General features: G+C 40.5%; 1 protein-coding gene across 2 annotated transcripts in view; it reads left to right on the forward strand.

The window, feature by feature from the left end:
- Positions 1–27745, forward strand: part of GRIN3A (glutamate ionotropic receptor NMDA type subunit 3A) — an 80985-nt gene that overhangs the window by 38864 nt on the left and 14376 nt on the right. For both annotated transcript variants that reach the window (XM_052775836.1, XM_052775835.1), the window contains exons 3-6: positions 3401–4448; positions 20459–20604; positions 22620–22735; positions 25064–25215. In XM_052775836.1, coding sequence (XP_052631796.1) covers positions 3401–4448; positions 20459–20604; positions 22620–22735; positions 25064–25215 — 1462 coding nt within the window. The remainder of the gene's footprint in view (positions 1–3400; positions 4449–20458; positions 20605–22619; positions 22736–25063; positions 25216–27745) is intronic.

The raw sequence follows: 27745 nt of genomic DNA on the forward strand, positions 1-27745 counted from the left end.
TACAATGAGATCGATTCCCTGATCTATTCCTGCCTGCTCATGGGAGCATCCTTGTTGATGGAACAAGGCATTAAAATTTCAAAGCCTCATCTTGTCTTACAGCTTTAATTAGTCTTACAGCTTTAACTCTGCTTCTTGGGTAATCTCAGCAGCCTGCTATTTGCTTGCCCATTCTAGTTGGTTGGAATGACCAAGCCATCAAGCCTGAAAGAAAATTAAATCGTTTAATTAAATCATTCTTAAAGGTACTACAAAGTCATCACTGCTGGAGTATGGTAGTACTGCTAAAGCTCTAATGAGCAGTTCTTACAACAAAGGACATGAAAAACAAACAAAGCTGAAATGAACAAATGACACACTTTGGACTCATTGGTCAAACTGAAGCGACTCTAGCAAAGCTCTGATACAGCTATCACAGCCTATCAGTGTGATCATCAGCTCACACATATTGACATAGCATCAAGGAAATTCATTCATCTGCCAGACTTGAGGATCTGGCCCTTCATGTTCTGAAATTTGTACACATCATCTTTCCATACAAATCTGTCAGTAGCCCTACTGAAAAGATATTGCTCAGATATTGCCAATGTGTGTATGCAATACACAGCACTTGTAATTCCCAAAGATTCACTAGAGATTGCTGGCTTAAATAATGTAGTCAGATCCTCTTATCTGTTTCCTAAAGTTGTTGAGTAAGGGAGTTTTTACGTGAAATCCCTGGCATGAGTTTCACTAGTGCTGCATACAACGTATGCAAATGATTAGCAGCCATAGCCACTTGCATATAAAACAAAGTGTTGTTAAAATGTATCATCTCCCACATGATTCCCCTCATTTATTTTGATTCATGGCCTGTCACTACCAAAAATATAGAACATGCAAATCAGCTGCAAAAGTAAGCCACTAACTTGATAAGGTAGCAAAGTCAAACATTTAAATGCTACTAAGTCTCTCAGGTAACTGCTTCTAACACAATTCAGCCACAGGACAGGTACAGAGGGCTCGATTCACCCTCATGGGCACACTTACTTCTACAATGAACATCAGCGAACACAGTGCATAAATTGCACTGTTCCCATTCTACCTGCAGAAGATAAATCTAATGCATTATTCCATAGCTTCACCTACTCCCAAAGCACCTGGTCTGCAGCATTCTGGTATCCAAGTTGTGCTGTAGTAGCAACGTGCAGCCAAATTCCTCAGAACTTTGCTAGCTTATTCCATCTGAGGTCTTGTCTCCCTCAATTTTGGCATTCTGTGAACTGCTAGCACTATTTTCCACACTTAAACAAATCTTTCAAAATTTTACATACAGAACCATCTACACATGCAGTGGTTTTACTGTTATTGTCATAGCAATGGCTTCAGCATATAAGCCCAGCAAGGCTTTAAGGAAAAAGTTGCACAATTTTTTACAAAGACTGAGGAGAAGGAAAAAACAGATAAGTTTATGGGCACATAAACCTTTCTTTAGTGCTTAAGATTGCCTTCCGCTATAAACTGTATCCTGATAGTGTTTACATACACAAACATGCAAGTACACCATCAAATATGAAACACAAGGTAGGAGGAAAGGACTAATCAAACAGTGGCAGACACCACTGATTAATGTAGTTATGGTATCATTAACACTAGACTAAGTGGTAAAGGATTTTAAAAATGAGAACCGCATTTATGCATTTGTCCCATTTATAAACACCTCTGTCAATTTTTAGGTGTAATTTTCAGGCCCATGTTAACACATGTACAGATCAATTGCTTTTGACAGTATTGGCTGTATCATCTTTCTCCATACTCAACCTACTCAAAATAGACTACATAAGAAGAATTTTGAAGCTGTCTCAGAAAAGACTGTCGCACACACAACCACACTCAAAACTATATTAATTAGTTTCGTAAATTTACCATTTGCTGAGGACAAAAACTGATACGATCTTGAGACATACACAGTCCAGAGTTTTAACTGCTGAAACTCCATCAAAAATCATCAAAAGTCATCAAAACAAAGGGTAGACACGGGGCAGAAGTGTGCATGCACACACACTTGCTGTGGATTTATCCTTTTCAAATCAATTTAAGGTTATTTTTTTATCCGCTCTAACTATTGATAAACAATTAACCCTACTTAAAGTTTATCCCTTGGTTATTGAGGCTGGAATGACAGCTATAGCCTTTATACTTCTTTCAATACTTGCTTTCAACCAATTCCCAAAACTAATGTGAGTTGTTATATTCTACTATGACAGCTAAATAGTCTGTCTTCTGAATGCCTTTTACTGAAAAATATGTGCCTGACTTACCTGGCACCATATTAGCAGCAATTCAGCTCAGTTGTTTTTAATGGAATTACCATACTAAGACTTACCCAGTTTTAGTAGGGTCCCTCTACAGCCCCTGAAAAACACATAGCAGCTTTCTTATTAACAGAGTGCAGTTCAGCTGGTCATGGTGTTTACACTAAAAAGGATTTTCTCCTCACAACACTTATTTCCTGCTCAGTTCCCTGCTCCTTTATCCATGTCATTTTAGCCTCTTTTGTAATGACTTACCAGAGGCTGAATTCAACATACAGGGAGGACAACTCCTAGCAAATATTGCCACCCAACACAAAGGAAATACTTAACTTTATTGTGAATATCAGAATACTAAAATCCCAGAAATCTCAATGGAAAATGTGCAGTGCAAAACTGGTGCACTTCATAAGACCTGCTACAATGTCAAAATTGGACTTTTAAGAACATTACTTATTTTAAGGAACTTCCTTTTTTTTTGGTAAGAATTAAAACTGACTGTCCTAGGGCAACCATCTTTCTGAGTCCCTTTCTTCATTCTGAAGTGGCTAACAGTGATATACCAATGCCAAATTTGCATTTTTTAATCCGGATTTGTTCACTTCAGAGTGCTTGAAAGCTGTTGACAGCACTTCAGTAGCCTCTCTGATGTAAGCTAGATCTTACTGCGATTATAGGATTTTTCTTGGAAGGACATTTCATACATAATTTCCACTCTTCCATTTTCATACATATTTTTATCTAGGAAACTGACTACAGACCTGGTGAGTTCAGCTTAGAACTAACCTTACGTTTCATTAATTTATGAAGCAAAGGTAACTGAAAAAATTTGGGTCCTCTCACTTGTTTCTTCTAGTAAGTAAAAAGAATATCTTTCCTGAGGAGTTTTCATGTAGTTTAGATAAGATATGTAGGAGAACATTCCCAAGTACTTTAGTCATAAATTAAGTGGCTTGTTCATCATGCCATAAGAAAGCTATTAATGATCCAGGTGTTCAACAACAACGGTAATCTATTCTCTTAAATATAAATTCATGGTGTCTGCATATGCTTTAGCATGATGACTTCAGTTGTCTGCTTCTGATTACTCTGCTTTCTTCCTCCAACAGGTTTCTAGCCAACACAACTTTTGACGGTCTCAGTGGCCACATTAAGGTGAAAGGCTCCTCCATTGTCAGCTCAGAAAACAACTTCTTCATCTGGAATCTGCAGCATGACCCTGTCGGGAACCCAATGTGGACTCGTCTGGGGAGCTGGCAAGAAGGAAAGATAATCATGGACTATGGGATATGGCCAGAACAGGCCCAGAGACATAAAAATCACATGCAACACCCCACCCGGCTGCACCTCAGAGTGGTAACTCTCATTGAGCATCCATTCGTCTTTACAAGAGATGTAGATGATGAAGGTCTTTGCCCAGCAGGGCAGCTGTGCCTGGATCCTCTGACCAATGATTCAGCTGTGCTGGATAGCCTGTTTGAAACTCTTCAAGGAGGGAATGACACCATTCCCATTGAGCTGAAGAAGTGCTGTTATGGCTACTGCATTGACCTGCTGGAGAAGCTAGCTGAGGATATGAATTTTGATTTTGACTTGTACATTGTTGGTGATGGAAAATATGGAGCCTGGAAGAACGGCCACTGGACAGGGCTGGTGGGAGACCTTCTTGCTGGCACAGCTCACATGGCAGTGACGTCATTTAGCATTAACACTGCCCGCAGCCAAGTGATTGATTTCACCAGCCCTTTCTTTTCAACCAGCTTGGGCATCTTAGTGAGGACCAGAGACACAGCAGCTCCTATTGGAGCCTTTATGTGGCCACTTCACTGGACTATGTGGCTGGGGATATTTGTTGCTCTTCATATCACAGCTATATTCCTCACCTTATATGAGTGGAAAAGTCCTTTTGGGATGACCCCCAAAGGAAGGAATAGGAACAAAGTCTTCTCTTTCTCATCTGCCTTGAACGTCTGCTATGCAATCTTGTTTGGAAGAACAGCTGCCATCAAACCCCCCAAGTGCTGGACTGGAAGGTTTTTAATGAATCTCTGGGCTATTTTCTGTCTGTTTTGTTTGTCCACATACACAGCCAACCTAGCTGCTGTCATGGTAGGAGAGAAGATCTATGAAGAACTTTCTGGAATACATGACCCAAAGGTAAAGCATGTCTGTTGTTACTAACTCAGCCTTTTCTTTTTCCCAGTCAAAATTCACTGCTGGCTAATTTATTTTTTCTAGTAAAATCAGAAAACAATCTGTGTGGAAAACAGCAGTTGCACTACAATTAGTTACCACCTGACGGCACTTCAGGACTAAAGTTCAGTGAGAGAGGATCTTTAATCATCCATAGAAGTTGGAGGGGGCGGGGGCGGATTTCAAAGGTTGAGGGTGAGGAGGGAGGTGAAGGATTTTGGTGTTGCCCACTGCAGAGAAGAAAAGTGGCTTCTACATGCAGATTAAGGGTTTGATTTCAGTTCTGAGTCCCCTTGGCTGCACTTGTTTTGATCAGTTGGATGATTTGGGTCATCCTGAGATCTACTCAAACAAAACAACCACACAGCACGAAGACAAAACCACTGATGTTCTAGGTAGGATTTTGCCAGTATTTCGCAGGCCATAATGGTGCTTACAAAGCCATACTGGCAAAATTCCCCATGAATGCTAAATCAAATGGAGCAGAATTGAAGTATTTTGAAAAATCTTACCTTCTGCATCAAAACAGTGGAATTCACTTTACAAGTAGTCAGACATTTGATTTGCAATGTTGTTTCTGCTGGAGAACTGTCATGGGAGGAGATAAATTACGTTGTAGACAACCCATCTGCAAACAGCTGAGACTTCCTAGTATGTTTTGGTAAGGCAAGGAAAAATGTAGAAGCAGGACTGCCTCCACCCACTCTCTCCCCTGCTCCCAAGGGGGGATGAAGGTATCTTCGGTTGGAATGTAAGTCCAGTCATTTTATAAGACTATTCTGATTTTATTTGCCACTAAGTAATGATCATGAAAACATGCATGCAGAATGGTTTGTAGAGAGGATACATGGCTGCAGGTGACACAAGAGCAGGCATCCTCTTCACTGGACAGTCACTCTAGGGAACAGGGTGACAACAGCAAATTTCACTTGTTTGTTTGACACTTTCTCCAGTGAAGGTGTGCTTATATTGTCCACAGTTTTATACTCATGACCTAACTGCTGGTATATAGCTTTGAAACCATCCACCATTAATTTGTCTCAGATGACTGAACTGATACAGCATTGTGCCACTGGAAAAAGTCATTTTCAGAACTCAAGAACTGAACATTTACTTTGCCTTCGTAAATTGTGTAAATAAAGGTTACATATGTCCCTCCAGACAGCAAAGGCCAAGCTCCATCTGTTATGTTAGTAAAACCTTGTATTCAGACTAATGACCATACAGTTTTGACTTTGTGAGTATGACTTCTGACTCACTTCCTCCAATGTTACCTAGATTGTTTCTACCAAAAATATTTTAAACAAAGAAAAATACTTTTTATGGTTGGCCTGAGGCACTCTAAAATTGATTTATGGCTTCAAGCAAATTGCTATCAATAATCTGCCCTTCCCCTCCCAGAAAAAAATATCATAAAGACTACATCAATAACTTCATCAATTTAAGCTGCAAAAGTCCAGGAATCATGTATTTGTTTTATTCAAAGCATTCTGAATAAGCAAATGAGAGCTTTTGGCTGAATTTTCCCAGCTCCAGGCATCTCTCTGTTACAGTCATTGTTGTGTGAGCCATAACATTGGCTTGAAAATAAGGTTAGTCCTCTACTCTTTGTATGGGCATCACCTAATCCATCAAATCAAATCCTATGACATTACATCCTATTTTTCTGCATCGTTATTGTGACCACACATGGAGTTCCTAAGACAGGTATTGGGAAATTTCTGCAATTGTAAGAAAATGAAATTATTCTAAAGCTGCACTGTAAGGGTTGGCTGTTGAGTTACAAAATTGAGCACAGAGTATTAAAGCATATTGGGTGCTGCAAACACAGGTCTTAGTCCTGAACAGAAACACCGATGACTCATGGTTAGTAACCTCAGTGATCCCATTAAATTAGTGGCATTACTGGCCTTTCCTAGACAGGCACTTCTCTGCTCCATGGACTAGATCTAAGTTTCTGAGTAGTTACCAGTTTCCAATGTGGGAATAAGACAAGGTAGATTTTATGGAAGAGGATTGCCTGCCATTACATGAACTATAAAACAGTTTAATGTATTTCATTCATTTTGTTTCCAAAGTCTGAGTCTGTAAGAGTAGGTATAATAGAAAATGTACTGGTTTAACCTTTACTCACACAAAGTCTGAGCTGTGCGCCTTCAAAGTTCTCTCTAAGACTTAAAGCTTAGGTTTAGGAAATGTTTGGGGCACAACAGTTGCAGAGGTACATGCACCACTTTTTAGTTAGCTACTTAAAGCATTTTTTATGTGATTTAAAGTTTTTACAGGTTTTCTTCCAGATCTGCTTACCTCTTTCTTTTCCGTAGTGGAGACTCATTTCAAAAAGAAGGCAGCAGGATGCAGAAATAATGTTTTCAATTTTACTATACGTTTAACATTCTCCTGCTGCTTTCAGGATACATATGCCCTTATACTGTGCTTTTTAAATATATTTAAAAAACAAAGACCAAAATAGAGGAGCAACCTTCTTGAGGTGACGTAAGACATAAAATTTCTTCAGGCTGTCAGCCACAAACAGCAGATCCCATCTGAGATTGCAAACAGTCAGGAAGGAAGGCAAGTTGGGAAAAATTAAAAGGCTTTTTTTCAAGATTAGAAGCCTGGTATCTAAAGTCAGCATTGCCAGGAATATCTATGCTCTCTCTTCTGGTTAAAAAAAGACAAGGTTAGATATTGCCTGAATAAATAGCATCTGCCCTGCTACAGAAATTCATGTTACAACAGTGATGTTTAATTGACCAAGCAGTACAGCGTTTTAGCAATTGCTCATAGCAGCTCAGCAAAAGAAACATGGTCCTCCCATGTTGCTGAAGTCTCGAAGGTACAACATTTTCATCAGAAATCAAAGGAAAATGAGTTGCGATACAACCAGTAGTCACAAGGTAAAGTGGAATGCAGAATTAGAGAAATCTCTGTTGGACCTTTAAATGCACTAACAATGTAGAAGTAGAAGTAAGCGGATATAGGAATATCATCACCCTGCTGAAAGGAGGACCAGCCAGTGAGGCAAGACAAACCAGCGCAGAAGGCAAGCAGTGGGAGGCAGGAGAATTAAGTTCTGGGAATGTCTTGAATTTGGAGAACTTTGTATGTATTTTCTGTGTAAGTATCTTATAAAGGCTGGGTCACTAAAGCCAAACATCTGGAGTATCCATCAGAGCTGGCTACTCCCTTTACTAGGTCACGTTTCAGGTAACTTTTTATGGTAGGAGTTGCAACATAGCCAATAAGTTGCAGAAATATTAAAGCAATGTCCTGCCACCTTAAAATCTTAAAAAGACATTGGGCAATTTTCAGCCACAGCTACCCCCTCTCTCCCCATTTTCTAATCTTACACATTTTAGATGATCTTCTCTTGCCGGTGGAAACTGGCAAACACAGCATTTGGGGAAGAAACTCACCTGAACATGTTCAGCGTACTGTTTGAGCACAAGAGGATAGCTACAGGATGAACATGCCAGTTACCCCGATGAAAGTTGCAGCAGTGTCCTGATTCCCTCTTAGAAAGCTCTCTACAGGATCTCTACAGGACATGGCAAAGAAGTTTAAAAGCTTGTTTGCAGAGAGAGGAGATGGAGACAGAGGAAAAACATTGTGTTCGCATCATTTTATACCGCGCTTATCCCTTCTCTCATCTGAATTGCAGAGGCTTATTTCATTTTTTCTCGTAATGTCGCATCTTTGGATGCACAAAAAATTACAACATTCTTCTTTGTCAGATTGCTTGGCAGACCAGGTACACTGTTGTATGAGCTGACTTCTTTACAAGGTCAGTCATGCAGCCTGCCTTTGCGCTGGTCTGATCATTTGTCCTACCTACCTGTAATGGCTTGGAGACAGCTACCTTTATTCCTGACATCTCCCAAACCTGCTTATCACTTTCTTTGTTGTGTAGCTCCTTAGCCCCTTGGTGGTGACATTATACACAGTTACAGTTGGAAAAGCCACCACACAGTTTTTATCCTTCGCTGGGGCCAATGCACATTTTCACAGTGGCAAGACTAGGTTGCAATAGGTGACTCCTTAAAACAGTGCTGGTGCTAGAGGAGCACGTAGGTATGCAGATGGGGACAGATAAGTCTAGGACAGTTGGCCACTGTCGTCTATTTCCTGATTGACAGGTGATAATTGCATTACAGATCTACAGCAGCAAGCTGAGTACACAGCCTCGCAGGCATGGGCTGAGCAGAGAAGGGGCACATTGATAAGCAAGGGGCTCTGGGTACAAAAAAGATAATTTGCTACCATCCTGCTTTGAAAGCATGTATCTGTATGGCTGATGTCTCTTTTAGCCAGTCTTGTGACAAATCCAGATATTTTATGTTTCAGTTTCCAATATGGTTTCCATAAAGCGGTACTATCTGCACGTGAGTAATCTAGGTGTCAGTGCCACAGACAGGGAAAAGAATTATCTGTAAATACATAGCAGTGTCAGTGCCTTCCTTTGCCCAGCGAGCCTGCAACTAAGGCCCGGATCCAGTAAAACTCTTCATTATTAAGTCCAAAAATAGGGTCTTGTATTACAGGATCTCCCCACGGAGTGGGTTTTTTTTGGTGGCAAGGGGACTTGAAGCAGGGACTTTGCTGTCAGGCTTCTAATGCAAGAGCATATGTTGGAGATGCACCATAAAGTCAGGAGTGTGTTGAGTAATTCAGATTATCTGAGGCAAAATAATTGTGGAAGCCCAGCATACAGAAGAAATATTTCAAACATGCCAACAAGAAAGCATACAACAGCAGAAGCTGAGGAGCTGGACAGATTTTCCACAAGGTGGTACAATGCATGGCCTTTCTTTCTGCTAAAAGTATCATTCTTTCAACAATATAATGAGCTTTTCAGGTACTATCCAACCATTGTCACTTCTGTGAGAGCTGTCAGCTTTTCTTTGCCATCTTTAGGAATCACTTGAGTATCTATGCCTGTTAATTTACTATGGTTATATTTTTACTTCTCTGGATCACTTTACCTTCGAAACACCCTTTGACAATGGCAAAGTTCCTTTCCACGTTGTATTTTGACAGAAAATATTGAACCTATTGGGATCCATTTAACAAAAAGGGCTACACCTTTGAATCCCACCATCAGCAGTTTCATTGTGTTATCTCATCTAACTTTACTTGTCTGCAGTGGAGACATTACATATTATTTACTCAGTCTAATATGCTTTTACAGTTAGTTGGGAGAGGTAGGCACATTGGGCTGCTGTTGAAGACACTTGCTCCAGGACGAGATCACCCAAACCATTCCCTGGAAGTGCCTACTTCCTCCATCATGCATGATGGTGTACTAGTATGGTCAGCACTAATGTCTCACAAAAACCATAGTTGCCCCAAGGAATACACTGCAGACACCTACAATCACTCTGAGAAGCTCCATCCAGCAAGTCCTTTCAACAGCTTTGGTGTGCTTTGGGATTAGTCCTCAGAAATCTCTGTTTGTCTTCCAATCCATTGTCTGAACACTTGCTCTTGTGAGTTGTCCATCTTTTTATTACAAAACTAAGCACTTTGAGTAATCCAGACAAGATATTTCTGAGATTTTGTTACTCAGGAATTCAATATGTACAATCACCCAGATTTTTGTTTCTAGATTTAAAATATAAAATGTGAGGGTGCAAGCTCTCATTTCTGATTTATGACAATCTCAGCTGATTTAGAGGCCTTATGGCAATTATTATATCAGTTAAAAACTCCCTGTTACATGTATTAGAACAGTCCAGAAATACCAACAGGCAAGTAACTGCAGATGAGCTTTAGCGATACTAAACCATAGAAAAGGAAAGGTCCAGCCACTTTATAGGCCTTTTTCATCATTAGAGGCATGATTCAAATACCTCTGCATTTATTTATATTTTCCCTCAAGTTAAGCAGGCTTTAGAGTGAGGCCATAACTGTTGTGTGTTTATAGATAAATTTTCTTCCTGAAAAAATGAAACCCTGGAAGAATTACACTGAAGAAAGTGCTCTTAAAGACTGCGATGGTCTTTCACTGCAGCAACCTAAGATGAATCATCATGAGGAGCACCACTTGCACTGCTATGTATTAAATATATAATGAAATAGCATGTATTTAAATATGCATTAAATGTATTAAATTGTATAGCAAAAAAACAAGCAACAAACTCAGTGGAGTTAACAACTTACTGCTCCCAGGGGGTTTAGTATCTGTACAGGACTGCAGGATTCTCTTTTTACAATTAAAAGAAGTTGGCTGCAAAATCTATAGAGCAAATATTTCTGTGCAGGAAGTCATTGGACACAGGAAGGTCATGACTCACAGCATCACAGCCTCCTAATTAATACATGGTGCTTTTCTGAGTATTAATGAGTCAGTGAAGGATTTGAACTCAAGAGGACTTTGTCACAGAGACCAAAGTGAAAAAATCTCAGACAAGGGAGAAATTAAGTATCAAACTCCAGTCAGAATAAAGAACAGACATTGCAGAGCAATCTCATACAGGAATGAAAGACACCTGCAATTTATGGAGGTGAAATCTTGGCTTCTTTAGCTTTCCTGTGCAATTTATGGTGGTGAACACTTGACTTGTTTAGCTTCCCCCTCACCTTGTTAAAGCTTTCTTGTAAAGTTACAGCTTTGGAGGCTCAGAATCTGTCTAGTTCAGATTTTTATCATTCTGATATCCAGTCTATCAGGCAATGCACTGTAATGTTCTCCAGATCAAGTTTCCTTTCCCATCGTGACCTGCTTTTTTATGCCTTCTTGCCGACAGCTATCTTTTTGGTATCCTTGCATATTAACCCCTACTGCTCCAGGTCTTCACCTACATAGAATGCCTTGTACTGTCACCTACTGTCTTGGCCACTCTTTACCTCACCATCCTAATTGTTTGATCCAAAGAATGTAGGGGTAGGGGGGAAAGGAGAAAGTCCTGCTGTCTTCATTCCATGTGGTGCAGGTCATGAAGGTTGTTCTTTCAGCACCAGAAGGAATTAATGTGGTTTAGCATTTTCCCACATGTATTCATATCAGTTTCTTACTCTTCAAGCTGCAGTATACCTATATGTCAAGTCATTTTAAAAAAAAGGAAAGCAAGCCCACCACCAGAAATAGCAACTGCATCATAGATGGGGCTCAGATCCTTGCAAGAAATAATGCAAGCAGAGAAATATGAGGAGAAGATGTTACTGAAGTAACTGGCAAAGAGGAGCAGAGAACAGTGAAGATGCATAAGGTTGATCTTATCGCCTGGCAGATGGAAGATCATCATACAGCTGACTTAGCAGCATTGAGGATATTTATTATTCTTCACAAAAGTCACAGCCATTGTGATCTATAAACAGTGACCTGGATACTAGCCTGGCTCACCTTCTTAGTGATAGAAGTCCTCAGTCAGCTCCCACATTGATGCCCTGGATTTCAGTGATGCCAAGGGGTGAAGCCCTCTAAAAAAAAAAGTAGTTTTCACTGACTAGAATAAGATTTGACTGAACACCAGGTAAAGTCAAATATTCTTGTCTGTATTTCACTGTGCAAGAGGTCAAGACATCCAAATGAGCCCATCATTCTTCTTTTACACTTCATGCTTCACACATGCCTCGCTGTTCTAAACTGATTCCAAGAAGGAAAAAAATAACATTTAGTTCCAATGTTGGATCTCTCAGTAACAAAGGACTCCTGATTTGCCTTCATTTGATGCTATTGAACCAAAAGCCAATAGCAAATAACGTATTTAAGAAATTAGGGCTGCACTGGTAGACAGTTCCATGATCTGCAATTGGAAACCTCTTCGTCCTAGTAACTGGTGACACATTTGCAACACGAAACCATTGTCTGTTCCTTTCCTGGAAACCATAGAGCACTAGCCTTGCCTTACAAGTTTACAGTGTCAGCACAAAGGACCATGTTCAGCCCTGGTAGCTGGGGGACAATTGCCATATGGCCAGTGGGCAGGAGGACTGACAGCGTTGCCCTAAGCAACCAGCAACAGCTAGAGCAGGAGAAATTGGTAAGAAAAAGAATTTGAAAGATTATTGTTTTGAAGGCGAGAAAGCTACCTACACTTTAAGCTACTGTCACATTAGGTTCCCCCTCCAGCCCTCAGTTGCTTGTAGAGAAATGTGATAGCTTTTCCTCCACAGACCTGAGACTTGGGATGGAAGGACAAGAGGCATTACTTAACCAGAAATCTCCCATGTCTCTTTGGTAGTTTGAGCATGTATTCAGCCAAACAGCTCTCCTTCCCTTGCTTCTAATTTGAAAAGGACTTCACCTGCCTTAGAGCAGCATTAGCCCTATTTTACAGGTAGGAAGCAGAAGAACACGGTCGATGAAGTGACTCAGTCTGGAGCATTTTTATGGCTGTTTTGTGCTGCTGAAGTACAACTGGAAACAGTGATCTATTGCCTGTTGGGAATTATATACTTTTTTTTTTCTCAGTCTATCCATTTTTCCTACAATAATTTACATCTACTATCTTACAGTTCTCAGCTCTCCTGGAATAAATCCCAGCTCAAAGATCCCTCTGTCCAGAAAACTTTTTAAGTGCCATTAAGAAACAGAGATAAACACACCTTTAAGTTCATCTTCACCAGGGTTCTGTTGTTATGGAGCTTTGTGCACTAAAACATTGCCCGGCAACTCAATCAGCAGGGCAGTCTTCAGAAATTAACCTACCTACCACACAGTAGAGTCCCTAGTCTTATTCCTTAGCTGTACAGCTTCTGCATCACAGAGCAGAGCAGATCTTATAATTAATTATTAGCACTCACACAGGAAGTGTCAATACAGAACCTTCATATTTTTAAAGAGAGACCTAAGTCACAATTTCTTTTCATGTATGCTTTTTTTGCAATGCAGGAGAATAAACTGTCAGTACTGGACTGTGCCTTCCTTTGTTTCTAGATTGAAACTGCTTATTGACTTCAATGCAGCTGTAAAGATTTATGCCAACTAATGACCTAGGTGAGTTGGATTCAAAGTGACAGGATTTTAACAAAATCTGACATTAGCCTGGCAAGCCAAGAATTGGCTCCACTGACACTTTTTGCAACAGAGAAGGCAAAGTGAGCTTTCAAATGTATTCTGCATACACCATCTCCTGGAGGCCCTGGGAACGTCTCCACCTCCCAAGCCTGAACACATGGGACAGTTTCTGAACAAAGCCTCCACTTCCAGAAGTTCAGCTGCGAATTTTCATCTGCTAAAATTTGAAATTCATGTGCTTCACTGTGAATAATTTTCTTTTCTTTCATCTTCCTCTGCACCCCATAAATATTCACTAGTTAGTTAGTTTTCAAAAACTCTTGCAGATAAGTAGGGAAAAGCCCATAAACAGAGTTCTACATTGTTTGGGGGTTTTTTTATTTCATTTGGTTTGTTCTTTTTCTGCTGAAACTTTGCACTACCAATTGCATTTCTTCTATCAGTGGGTCATAAGAAATCTATTAGCAGCTAGACAACCACTTTTAAATGTATTGGTTACATGAGGCAAGATAAAATGATATTGCTTCTTTTGCCAAAGACAGAAGACTGATTGCAAAACAGCAGATCTCTAAAAGCATGTCAGTTCTTCACAGCAGAGCAGGCCACTTAATGCTACCCCTCTCCAGCAATTAGCAACTGCAACTGAACTGAAAAACTGAAGTTTTTCAAGATTCTGCAGCAGTTCCCTGGCAGAGATCATGCTGGCACTAACAGCCATTCTGCTGATATATAAGATGTCCATTAAACACTACAGTTGGTGTTATACCAGGTAACCAGCACTATCATGGGGTAGAACTACTGAAACCTTTTAATAATAATTTTTCCTCAGAAGTTGTTGTAAAGTTAGGAAAGTGTTTTCAGCCATGTTCCCCCTTTCTATACCCTATTAAAATTAAAAAGCAGTATTGTATGTGGTGGTAAAAGCCCAATCCATGTTAACTCTGCATCTGTCACTGCAGGATGCAGTCACTGGCACTGCAGTCCACTGTATACTGGGTTGCCCCTTTCTCACTTCCTTCAAAGAATAATTCATGGAGTTGAATTTTGGAAAGGAGAGGCTAACTGGATGAATGATGAAATCATTGTAATGATTTAAATTGCCAATTAGAAATTGAGTTCCTGAAGCATTTTTCCTTCAGCCAACTATCAAGGTGCACAGAACAGTTCTGAATCAGATTCAGTGAGGCAGTTAGTGCACCGCATCAGTCAAGTACTGGGAAAGCATTTCCTAGATTTCAGTCACTTCATTGCTTACAGAAAATAGCCATAATTTCACTTCCCAGCAGTTGCTCTGTTTAGATCTTACTTGTCTCTCCACAGCTCCCAGCAAGCTTAAATTCCATGGGATCAGCAGGCAATATTGTATTGCCTGCTTTTGTGGAGCTGAGACCATCTTTTCACTGCACTTATATTCTGAACACCTGGGGTTCTTACACACTGCAAAAAGATATGACAACCAAGTGTGACGAAAACCACAAAATGATAGTAGACATAACAACCAGGGCACTAAGGGGTGAAAAGTCTTGGAGCCAAATCTTCTAGCTTCACAGCACTGAAAGGTCATACAGAAGCCGGAACCTGCTAGAAATACCTCAAAACCCAACAGTCCAACTTTGGAGTATGTCAAGGTTACCTGCTGGCACCATCTCATGCATTTTCAGTTTTAAATCCCAACTTGCACAGGGTATTTCTATGCCTGAGTCTTTTCAAGTCTGAGTCTAGGTGTCCTCAGCCTAGCTGATGGCACTGAATCCAATGGCACTGTATTACATAAACTGGAATGTGCCAAGTAATGCAAAATCCCTGACACTCAGGATTGTATTTTCCTGTTTCTGCTTCTGTGGTTTTAGCACATTGGTATTTTCATGTATAATTGGCACCCCAAGCCATAGATGTATGCAGATGCCCAATTCTTCTCAACATCTTCCCAAATAAAACAAGTTCTCCACTTCCCACTCAGCAGATGTTTTAACCATGGAAGACAGAAACCAAGAAGATCTAGAAATAAGGTGCCAAGCCAAGGGAACTGGTAGCTGCAGTATTTGCTTTTGGCAGTAAGCAGCACAAACATCATTTGTCTAGTAGCACAATGCTGTACAAGGTACAGAAGACCCTGAGAAGTCCCAAAGCTTTTCCTGGCGCTGTCAGAGAAGCTGGATGTTCTGTAGAGCTCTTGAGTTTCCTTAAACACTACATGACCTCCCTGTCTCAGTGCTCAAGTGACCCAACAACCATTTCACCTCCTTAGTGCTTGCAGGCATTCACATTACCCCTTGTTTTCTTACACAGTGTAAGAAAACATTACCCCTTGTTTGTTTTCTTACCCATGGTATCTTTTCTTAAACAGTGAGACTTGTTCTTGGAAACACTGGCACAGCCCATGCATCCCACAGTAGATACTATCCTTAGAGGTCACAGGGACAGCATTGGTACCCCAATTCCAGAAAGCATATTCACTTCCAAATCTCTTTAGCCTTTCTCCTGCACCTTCATCCTGCACTTCCCAGCAGCATCTCCTAGTCCTCCCTCCCAAGAGCTCTGTCTTCACAGAAGGTGGGCCACCTTTCTGAACCACCTGTCCCTGACCAATGCAGCAAGATCCTCTGGTCTTGGCATTCCACAGCCCTGAACCTGTGAAGTCAGAGTAGTGATTCAAGACAACAAGGGCTTAGCCTCCTCCAGCACTACATCCTACATCCCTCTGCTGCAAGGGCTCTCATGACCATCTCTTGAGTTTGCCCCACGTACTAACCCAGATCCAAATGGGAGGTCACCAGGTGTCTCACAACTTCATGTGCAACAGCTTTCTCACAGTAGACTGGGAGATGGTTCTAAAAATTTGGGATGCACCCTAGTATGGCCATTCATGGTATACACCAGTGCTTCAGATATAAAACTCAGATTACTAACATGAAATCACTGATCTCCAGTATTTGAGCTGCAGAAATTATATTGTTAGCTGCTAGAGCCTTCACCTTTTTTGGGAGAGCCACTAACCAGCAACACTAAATAGCTTTTTAACCCCTGAAAAACATTGGCTTTTAACTACTCCATTGGTATATTCATATACACACTCTTACATTGCCCAGGCAATTGGCATTCCCCTGCTTCTCCAACTCAGCAGCTCGGCCGGCACAGTTTGCAGTTTGCTGTGGTGGCCTTGCTAGCTAACATTCAAAGGCCTGGTTACTCGCTAAACTTGAGTCCCACACGCGGCAGCAATGCTTAGCTCTCGTGCACTGCATGGGAGAGGCTCCTTGGGAGTACAGAGTTAGCCTACTGGCTAAAAAGCAATTATATTCAGGAGCAATGACCCTTTTAAAAAAAAACGAGTGATTTACTTTGCTCCCAGGTCTTCAAAAGGGAGGTCTGGCAGTTAAAGAGACGAATAAAGAGGGATATATCATCTGTACCCATAACTATCTTTACTTCTTGTTCAATGAATTGTCAAGCCAGGACTTCACTGTCCCCCGAAAGCCTCTCTCTAGGTCAAAACAAACCTTGTTTTTTTGGTTTCTAACAGCCATAGTTGTCTGATTTTGGAGGGACCTTGTGAGGTTATCATAAGATGAGTGCCAAGAAAACTCATGTCTGCAGATGGATCTGCAGCTATTGCATTCCTTTATTTTTAATCATACTTGAATCACTAGCAAAGCTCCAGGTGCTCTATGGATACAAAAAGTGTCAACAGTTCCTAGTGCCCATTACCCGCTTTGTGATGGTTATTCACCTTTCACACTGACTGAGCTTTGAATGAAAAAACAGTAGAGTACACACAGAAGTGTAGTCTCCACATACTAGAAAGGCCTATAATTTGGATAGCTATTTCTTCTCAATAAGATAGCTTTTATATTTGCTATTACTGACAAAAAAGCAAGTAACTGTCTCCCCAAATCACCAGTTAGAAAAAAAAAATCTAATCCATTCTTGATTCTTCAAATTGTGGTTCTTCAAATGCCGATTTTTCAGAGTTCATGATTTCTCTGAAGCCCAAGACATTAGGATTCTGTTATTGGTTTAAAGAAACAGAAAGACTCTTTCAATATCAGACTCTTAAAATATAAGAAACACAAAAGAAACACAGCATGAGCAACAGAAAAGATAAATAAAAAAAGAGACAACTAACAAGGCAAGACTCACAGGAAGACTATGACATTTACCTATCCTGTCGGGACACAGGTATTTGTGGCTTCCATCTTTTCACAGAATCTTTCCAGGAGAGGAGTCCAGAAAGAAAGAAAGCAGCAGTGACAGCTGATGAGTCTTGTTTCAATCCTTAAGTTTTAATCTTCCATTGAAGCAAGTAACCCTTAGCAGTCTTAGTATATTAGCAGTGATGGTACTGCAGGTAGTCCGTTATCTGCTTTTGGCAGCATTTTGCGTTGTTAGTCCGCTATTCATATAGCTGCAAGCAAATCTTTTCCTCAGGTGGATAAGCAGCAATAAGAAGAAAATTGAAGTCCCAAAAGACATAGAGGATTAAAACACTATTAAGATTTATCCTTCATAAAAGGAATCAAGAGTCATCGAATACAAAGTTGCAGACACATAATTATGCTTAAGAAAAAGCATAGATTACCAGAAGCAGGTAGAGCATAGGATGGAAAGGATCACTACATAACTTCCTTACATAGACTTTCCAAGACTTCCCACCAGACCTATGGTTTTGCTAGAGACAGGATATTAAGCCAGATGGACTTTTGATCTAATACATTGTTGTGGTTTAATCCCAGTTTTCAGCACAAATCCAAAACATAGCCCCATACTAGCTACTATGAAGAAAATTAACTCTATCCCAGCCAAAACTAGCACGTACATATTCCAATGTTGTCATAATCTGTGGCAAAATTTGACAATGTGCCCAACACAAAGCAAAGCATGGACAGTCCTCAATAAAGCATTTGGGACAGAAAATTGCATGGAGGTGCAGTTTACTCTCTTTAATAGTAGCCTTTCTCATAGAAGCTTAATTATTTAGCTAGATGTATAGACATTGGTGACAATCTGAGTGAGGGATACTTTCCAGTGAAGTCAGGCATCAGCAGTCTTTATCTACAGATTGGATGTTGCACTGCAACTGGCATCACTAGGTGGGCCACAAATAGCACAACAAACACCTAAATTGACTTCGAAGGTGGCAGTATGGTTCAGTGTTGAGACTCAGTGGGTTTTTTGGTCTCTTCACTGAAACTGCCAGGAAATAAAACCTAAAAAAATAGCACTGACTGTGGTGACGAGCTTTTTGGGACACAGAGTGCATAGAGCCCACTCCAAGCTCATTCATTAAGCAGGTCATCTTCAATGTCTCGAGACTAGACCTAGATTTGGGTTGACAGCATTGTGCTGGAAGTCTCCATGATGTATTGTCGCAGCACAACTCTGTGTTATTTATGTCTTCTGGCACTTGAATGCTGCTTCCACACTTCCAGGCAAGAACATTTCCTTCTGCGCCCACAGTCCTTCTGGCACAGCATGCACTATGGCCAGCTCCGGATGGAGGCACATCCTGCATTGCTTTTCCCATGGTCATCCAGACCAGAACACCTCAAAAAACATGCCACGACTCCCTCCATGCTCACAGTCTGGCGTTTACCCGCAGGTCTCATTCCTGGGTTGCAACACAGGGACGAGATCAGCAGAGCACAATGTGGAAAGCACCTGCCCATTCTCCAGATAAAAGTTACCAGAAATACAGTATATTCATAGCTTCCAGGACATCAGAATACCATCCAAAAGACCTTTTTCTGTTCCTTTTCAGACTGAACTAGATGACTGTGCATTTACATCCTACCTCTGTTATTCTTAAAAAAGCTAGGAATACTCTTTTATTCATTGGGTAATTGAAAAGAAGAGTGGTAAAGGTCTTTTGTATTGCTTTGTGTTGCCCTACACTCTGTTTTACATAGATGATAATGCAGACAGCCAGACGGACCAGCAGAATGCCTTTTTGCTTGGTCTTTGCAAAGCAGAGCATGGCCATGGTGAGATCATCTTTGCAAGCTGCTGTGAAGACCATGAGCTTCCTGGGAAGCAAATAGAGCATGACTACTTAAGCCTTAGCTTTATTTGGCTTCCTGTGCTCTTAAAGTTTGACCTTTTAGAGACTGGTACATTGCTGAAGGCTTTCCAATAAGTATGGTCTTGGCAACACTCGGCCATCTCAAGGAAGTGCTTGGCATAGTAGGGGACACCACTTGACACCTCCACTGCAATTTGAGAATTTCCCCACAAGTCACTAAATGCTTCAAAGACAAGTTAGAAACAGAGGTCTGTGAAACTTGTGAACATCTAAACTACTTGGGGCTTTAATACAGAAGGTGGAGCCGGTTGTGAAAAGGAAAGAACACAGAACTGCAAAAATTATCTGTATGTGTATAGCCTGGTAATCAAGCTTACAGCCTGGGCTATGCTGAGGGGTATTCTTCCTCCTTTTCACTGCCAGGGGAGACTTTTTGGTGTCTGCAATACTTCAGTCCTTAGTATCTCTGTGGAGAATAGCAGCAAAGACAGCAGTGGTCTGTGGTATGGTGCCTAGGCTTCTAGAGATGAAATGGTGCTACCCTTCTGCAGAAGACTAAATCTCATCCTGAAGGAGTCAATAAAAGACATTCTGCCAAAACAAATCCAGACTGTGGGTCCTTTGCTGGCTACCCAGAGACCCAGAAAGTGGAACCTAGCAAGCCTAGATAGAGGCTTCTCATGACACTTCCTGAAGCATTGACTGGTTTAAAGACAAATAATCCAACTAAACACCTGGATTTAGGGGTGCAGGGTGTCTCAAGGGAAATGTTTTTCACATGTGAACAAAATCCTGAGAGTACACAAACAGGCTAATCAGTCACTTGGTAAGTCTTTTCAAACTTTTTCTGTGATGTGGAAAGCTGACTGCAGGAAAACATCAGAGACGGGTCTATGAATGCTGAGAATTTCTGACAAACTGTTCACACATAAGACCAAGATACCAGATGTGAAGGAGGCAAATGACTGCTAATCTGTAATTTCATCTCCTCAGCTCCACCACCCATCCCAAGGGTTTCGGTTTGGAACCGTGCGAGAAAGCAGCGCAGAAGACTATGTGAGGCAAAGCTTCCCAGAGATGCACGAGTACATGCGACGGTACAATGTCCCTGCAACCCCGGATGGCGTGGCATATCTAAAGTGAGCCTCTGCATGCAACAGCAGATCTTGTCCCTTGACCAGAATGCATGGCAGGGAGATGGTGATGGGTTTCTGTCATGGTTTAACCCCAGCCAGCAACTAAGCACCATGCAGCCACTCACTCACTTCCCTCCCCATCCAGTAGGATGGGGGAGAGAATCAGGGAAAAAATAAAACTCATGGGTCAAGATAAGAACAGTTTAATAGGACAGAAAGGAAGAAAATAATAATGATAATAATAAAATGACGATAATAATAATAAAAGAATTGGAATACATAAAACAAGTGATGCACAATGCAATTGCTCACCACTCACTGACCAATGCCCAGTCAATTCCCAAGCAGCGATCCCCCCCCGGCCAACTGCCCTGCATTTATACACTGGGCATGGTGTCATATAGTATGGAATACCCCTTTAGCCAGTTTGGGTCAGCTGTCCTGGCTGTGTGTGTCCCCCCCAACTTCTTGTGCCCCTCCAGCCTTCTTGCTGGCTGGGCATGAGAAGCTGAAAAGTCCTTGACTTAGTCTAAACACTACTTAGCAACAACTGAAAACATGAGTGTGTTATCAACCTTATTCTCATACTAAATCCAAAGCATAACACTATACCAGCTACTAGAAAGAAAATTAACTCTATCCCAGCTGAAACCAGGACTGTTTCCCACTTTCAGTGTCACTTATCCCACAAAACAGTTATTGAAGGGAGTGTGGCAGATAGAGAAGAGAGCATGTAATCCACTGGAGGGAGTGATGCTTGGAGAGCAAGCTAGCATAGTACCAGCTGGAGTGTTTTCCAGGGGAATAAGTCTTCACAGTAACTGCTAGGGTGCCTTCAAGCATGGCCAGCATATAAATCCGGCAGGTTTCTGTGCTTGGGAGCCCTTTACCAGTCAGTGAGAAACATTCAGAAAAAAACATCACAGTCCAAGCAAAAGCTGCGAATGAGGTTCCTCAGCATCTTCAGCATGCTGGGAGAAGGTTCTCAGAGAGAAACCTTAAAGCCTTTATCATTAAAATGAGTAAAAGAAGCATTAGACTGGTAAAAAGTAATAAACACCAAGTCTTCTTGCTTTAGGGAATCATGGTATCACTGTGTTCCAGACATTTGTGCCTAACAATCTGGGGTCACACAATCGATTCACTCTGCCAGGAAACAGGAGGGGTGATAATAAGCCTGAAATAATTCATTCATTTTACACATAGAAGTTGCATAACAGATAGCCTGCGAATTTTTTATCAGAAGTTGTTTCCTGTTTACATATTTTTCACAGACCCATCCTAATGATAATTAAGATACATGGTAGTTCCTTTGGGTTAAAGTGGAATCAATCCATTGAAATCAATGAAGTCATGTAACTTCACATCAGGAGAACACCCTGACCTTTAAGGTGACAAGAGTGGAGGGTGCAGTCCATGGATCAGATGAGAATAGGCACTGCAACTGTTCTTTTATATCATCATTTTATGCAAGTGTGCTTTTCATAAATGATTATGTTAGTAAAATTCAGTCCTCTGTGTTCAAGACTGAACATCGAGAAAAGCTGATCTGGGTGAAGAAATTAATTTACCTCATATTCAAGGAGTAAGCAGGAGAAACACCTTTGTATGAGTTATCCTCCTGCATTTCTGCTCTAATGACTGTAACTTTAACATCACAAAGAAACCAAGACAGCACTAGTATTTTAGCAATTTTTTATCTTTTCCAATAAAGCTTGTGCTACCTTTCAGTTGAGTCGAAGTCTAACATACTGTAGTATTTTCCATCTTTCAGTAGTACTTCATGGGAGCAAAATAAGTCCTATGCCCACTGTCCTGCTCTAGATGCACAAAGCTTATTTTTCATGCACAATTCCTTTCTTCAAAATATAAATCAGGTTTGCATTTAAAATATCAGTCCCTGGTCTCTGTTTTCAATCAGTAATCTTCCGCAGAACTGCACAGATAAATGTTCAGTGAGCATCACTGAATTTTAGACTATGAAGTGATTCTGCTTCTGACTTTGGTGTTGAATACAGGCATGATCCAGAGAAACTCGATGCCTTCATCATGGATAAAGCACTCTTAGATTATGAAGTATCAATAGATGCTGATTGCAAGCTTCTAACTGTGGGAAAACCCTTTGCCATTGAAGGTAATAATCAGTTTTATAACATACTGCTCTATCTCTCATGTGTTGCATTTGCTTTATTGTGATTTGATATTCTCAAAGGAAGTATGCAGGTGAAACTGCGGACCCCTTGAAGATCATAGTAAAATTCTCAGTGATTAAGCTGAATGAAGGTTTTACCCTTTTTTGTAGTTTTTGAGCTTTCAGATCATTTGTACCATCTGTTGCCATGATCTATATAGGAATTATTCAAAGTGCTCAGACAGTCTGTCTCCAAACAAGTAGGAGGCACAGTCCATTTCACTGCTCACAATGAAATAAAGCAGCTCCTGAAATGAGGCTTGCTTTTTGTAGGCTTACTTTCATTACACATGTTCAAAACTCAGTGAAATGTGTTCAAAATGCTGTTCTACAGTTTTGCTCTCATCTGAAGCAGACAAACACTATTCCCATTTTAAAGGTCAGCTTAAGATTCCCACTGAATCTGTAGCTAATTGAAGCTAGAGAAGGGAGCTTCTCTACCGTGGTATGTAGCCTCCTGCAGCCCTGGTGTATTAGCAAGGACAGATCGGAAGGCAGCCTGGAAGCAAGGCTTGTCTGAAGCTGTCCCCCAGCATGGGTGAGCACGTTGGCAGCTATTAGACTTCAGGAATCACTTTTGTGATAGATGGCCAGTGAAAATGGTTGAAGCTCCCTTTTTCCTCCCCTGGTTGCTCCCATCACACATTAAAACGACCTCCTTCAGAAATGTTGAAACCTGATTGAGGAAGGCAATATGCTAAATGAAGGCCAGGGGAAGCTGAGCATTTTAATCATTTCAGCTACAAGTCACCAGCACTAGGCATTTTGTAGAACGCTCCTTTTTGCTATACCTCATTAGTGTCTCCCATTTGAATTCACACCAAAGACCTCAAAGCAATCCATTTTCTTCTTTTCTTTTTCTTGTCAGGGAGGATATATGCACAGAGAGCTGTTCAGGCTATAGCAAGATTTGTGTGTGCAGCTGCATGTTTCACCATGCACATGCAACCTGATAAATCTTCCATTTCAGAAAGGTCAGCTCTACTGAAGTAAACCATCAGCTTCCACACCTTTGAATCAAGTAAAGCAAATTTCAATACAGAAAAAACCAAATACACCCCAAAGTATATGTTTTTACGTAACTGGACTTCATATTGCCCAATTATGAAACAAATATGCTGAAAATGTGGTATTTGTGAACCGTAGCTACGCCTTCTCTGAAAACATTCCTTCAATGTTAGCAAATATATTCAGGTGGAAATAGAGGCACAATGTACAAAAATCAGCAGCAAGGGACACTAATGCGTTGTAAGTACACATATCACCACATCACTGCATCACTGAAAAGAAAGCCACTGTGATGGCAAATGTACCACTCATACATTTATGGGGTTTTTTTTCTTTCTTCCTGTGTTGTTTTTTTTTTTTTTTAAAGGAGACAGTCTGAAATTCTGAATTCTGAACGAAAAACAGAAATCCACAGTGGACTAAAAAGGAATCTTTCAAGGCAATTGGCAGACCATCTCTGCATGCAACTGCATGTCTTCCAGGCATAAATTGTAGTTGTTTTTCTGAAGTCAAAACCCAGATTCTGCAAATTGAAAGACCTTATTTAGAGTTACTGAATCCATTTTCACTTACAGTTAAGTCCTTTACCAGCACTTTAATGTGGTACAAGATGACACAGTGGCTAAAAACTGTATTTATTACTGTCTGAAGGTCCTTGTCACTGCCAGAGTATAACTGCATGAACACAAAGCATAGCCCCTGGGCTTTAAATTGCGGTGTGACAACAATACAGACTGCTTCCATATACATTTACATGCACACAGCTCCTTGTCAGAAAATGCATAGGAAGAAAAGAAAATGTCACATCTGACACCACAGTCACATCCACTGCTCTAACAATGTAAAGGGATCACAGAATGGTTTACTTGACATTAAGGCACTTTTGCATTGCTAAAACAAAGTAAAAAAGAAGAACCCATGGCAAGGGCATGCAAAAGGCTGTGTTTCTAGAGAAAACATTTATTCATCTATCTGTACCTCCATCTTAAGTTTTTGAAGCTCCAGTTGTACATACTGATTTCGTAGCCTTAATAATTTTGAATCTGCATATCCTGTTTGTATTAGGCTACTTTATTTTGCACAGCAAAAAGTCTCATCTTAGCATTCTCAGTCCACGGTAAGCCAGCATCCAGGTTTGAACTGGCTTGCTGAAACAGAATGCCAACTTGATCTGCCACACTGATAGTTGATAGCTGAAATGAACATAATTTAGCAAAAAGCAAACAAGTAAGAGAGAGATGATTGTACTGTTTTTCCTTCTAGGATATGGTATTGGTCTTCCCCCCAACTCTCCGCTCACCTCAAATATCTCTGAACTTATTAGCCAGTACAAGTCCCACGGTTTCATGGATGTTCTGCATGACAAATGGTACAAGGTTGTTCCATGTGGGAAAAGAAGCTTTGCTGTCACAGAGGTAAGCGATGAACTTGGGTCACGTAAATGAGGATTTGCTCGAGTTGCCAATTATTTCTCCTTATTCACAATGTCCAGTACACATACACACATGACAGATACGGGCTGCAGCTGAAGGGAAGCATTAGGCTTCAAAAGCAAGAGATGCTAAGCCCAGCAGCATTCAGATCAGAGCACAAGAAAAACATCAGCAAGACTGTGCTGCTAAGTTAGGCATGCAGTGCATGCATCAGAGAGCACTTCTGGAGGCAAACAGGGCATGTAACGTAGCATTAAAAAAGTGATCTGGCACACTGCACAACAAATCTATCTGATTCCACTCAGTTATGTGTATCACCATCTACAGGATCTGTCAGTGATTCTGAACCATCTCACATGGGAGCGATAGGTAGAATAGCTAACACAGAGACCAGCAAGAGCAGAAGCAGCAGAGAGAGTGGGAATTTAGTACATCCAAAATTTCTAATATAACCCTGACCACTTCCTAACATGGGTGGCAGCTACTTGTACCAAAGATAGAACTTCAGCCTAGAAACGGTCCACTAAGATACCATGCTAAGAACAGAAGAGAAGCAGGTCTCATGCCTAAGTAGATCTACAGGAAATGGAAGTAAATCTCCATGGATTACATCCTGGTATCAAATCAGAGGAGTTATGCCAGCTCGTGGCAGCTGAAGATGTAGGCCGTTATTTATGAGAAAAAGACTTCTCTTGTCAGAATAGCAGTTTTTTGTCAAGTTCCCTAGACTGTCAAGTAAAAAAAGATAAAGTACTGAGAAATCAAAAGATCCAGCATGGCTGAAGCTTAGAGCATACACTTTAGTTCAAGATCTTCCAAAAGACATCGGTTACATATTCTCACTGGTACAAAACACGTAGCTAGAATTATGCTATCTCCTCCTCAGAGTGTTCAGCCAAATATCACACCAACCCTACGTGTTCCCCAAGGAAGTGGTGGCATGGCCGTTCTCCCCTAAAAGAGTAGCCCAGCTTCCTAGGGCTCTGACTCCCCCTCTTCAGTGGTCACCTGAGCATCTTGTCTGCAAACCTCTGACTGCTGACTAAATCACTAGAAAAATAGCATTTTTTGGAGATAAGACAAAGAAAATCTTTATTTGACTTTTTTAATACATGGATTGTTGGGGTATTTCTGCATCTCTTACTACGTTTTTTACTTTTTCATTAAGATTGTGTCAATATGAAATAAATGATATTTTAACATCAGACATTCATAGAAGAAAATTTATTTTTATTCAACTTAATTTTTTCTTTTTTTCTGTGATTAATTCAACACAAGAAAGCACATTTAAACAAAAGTGTGTATTCACTGCTATTTCTGATCTAGCTTATCTGAAGATTATATTATCATCTAACAAGACATGTATCTGGGGAATTTTCTTTTTAATGTAGCTGACATATCTGTTCCTGACAAGCACTTCATTCAATGACCTCTTGTTACTCTACTTTTTAACACAATCTTTTGAATTAAATCTCATGAAAATTACCCAATGGTAAATTTAAACTGTCTTAAAACTGAAAAGTCTTATAGCAGAGACAAACTTACCTTCTTAGTAATTCCCCAGTGATGAGACATAAGGAGCTTCCTTTGATCACGAGAATCTTACTCGAGTAGTTGTACCCAGGGCTGTATTCTCTGTATTTCTAGAGAAATAGCTAAGACACAGAATCATTTCTAAACATCTTCCAGTTAAATGATACGGTTTTATGTAGTACTGTTTTTCTCCCAGAAGACATACTTGCTGCTTTAAGCCAGTGGTCTCTAGAGTGGGGTACCTCCAGCCCCTGGGAGTGTGTGAGACGATCCACTGGGTTGCAGGAAGACAGTATTAGAACTTCAGTAATATATATATGTATATAAATTATAAATAAATATACATATATGGGGGTGCATGCTCAAAAAGTTACTGATAGAGGTGTGTGATCAAAAAAAGTTTGGAGACGATTGCTCTAAGCCTTAGGATCTCATGACTGTTTCTAGAAACAGGAACTTTTTTTCTGCTGTAGCAAATACAGTAGTAGAAAAAATAAGCCCTGGCTGGTCAAACTGCAGAAGGCATATTATATAACCAATTGGATTTGTCCTTTTGAGAAGAAAAACAAACATGAGCAAAGATAGAATACCTTGCATTCAAACTGGAGAGAAAAAAATCTAATAGGCAGCGTGTCATTTTTACAGTTACTCTTCTGAAAGCCCTTTGCAATTTAAAAATATGAGGAAAGACCATACCATTTTCCTGCACAGCTATTGCTAGTAGATTTTCTCTGAGGCAAACCAGGTTCTTTTGCTTCCCTAGATTTTCATTAACTCCTTCATGTTCAATGCATGCAATACTGAGAGTCACTGGTTTTCAGGCAAGCCTTAAAATTCCCTGTGTTCATGGCATGAAAAAACAATTACATGGTGTAAGTACTCAAAGATTCCTCAAGGCCTGCCAACTAAGGGAGAGGAGGTGAGAAAAAAGCTGCTCCAGTCTGAAAAAAAAAAAAAATGATTTTGTCACATGAATGGG

Source organism: Harpia harpyja, chromosome Z, assembly GCF_026419915.1.
Source record: "Harpia harpyja isolate bHarHar1 chromosome Z, bHarHar1 primary haplotype, whole genome shotgun sequence".
Classification (NCBI taxonomy): Eukaryota; Metazoa; Chordata; class Aves; order Accipitriformes; family Accipitridae; genus Harpia; species Harpia harpyja.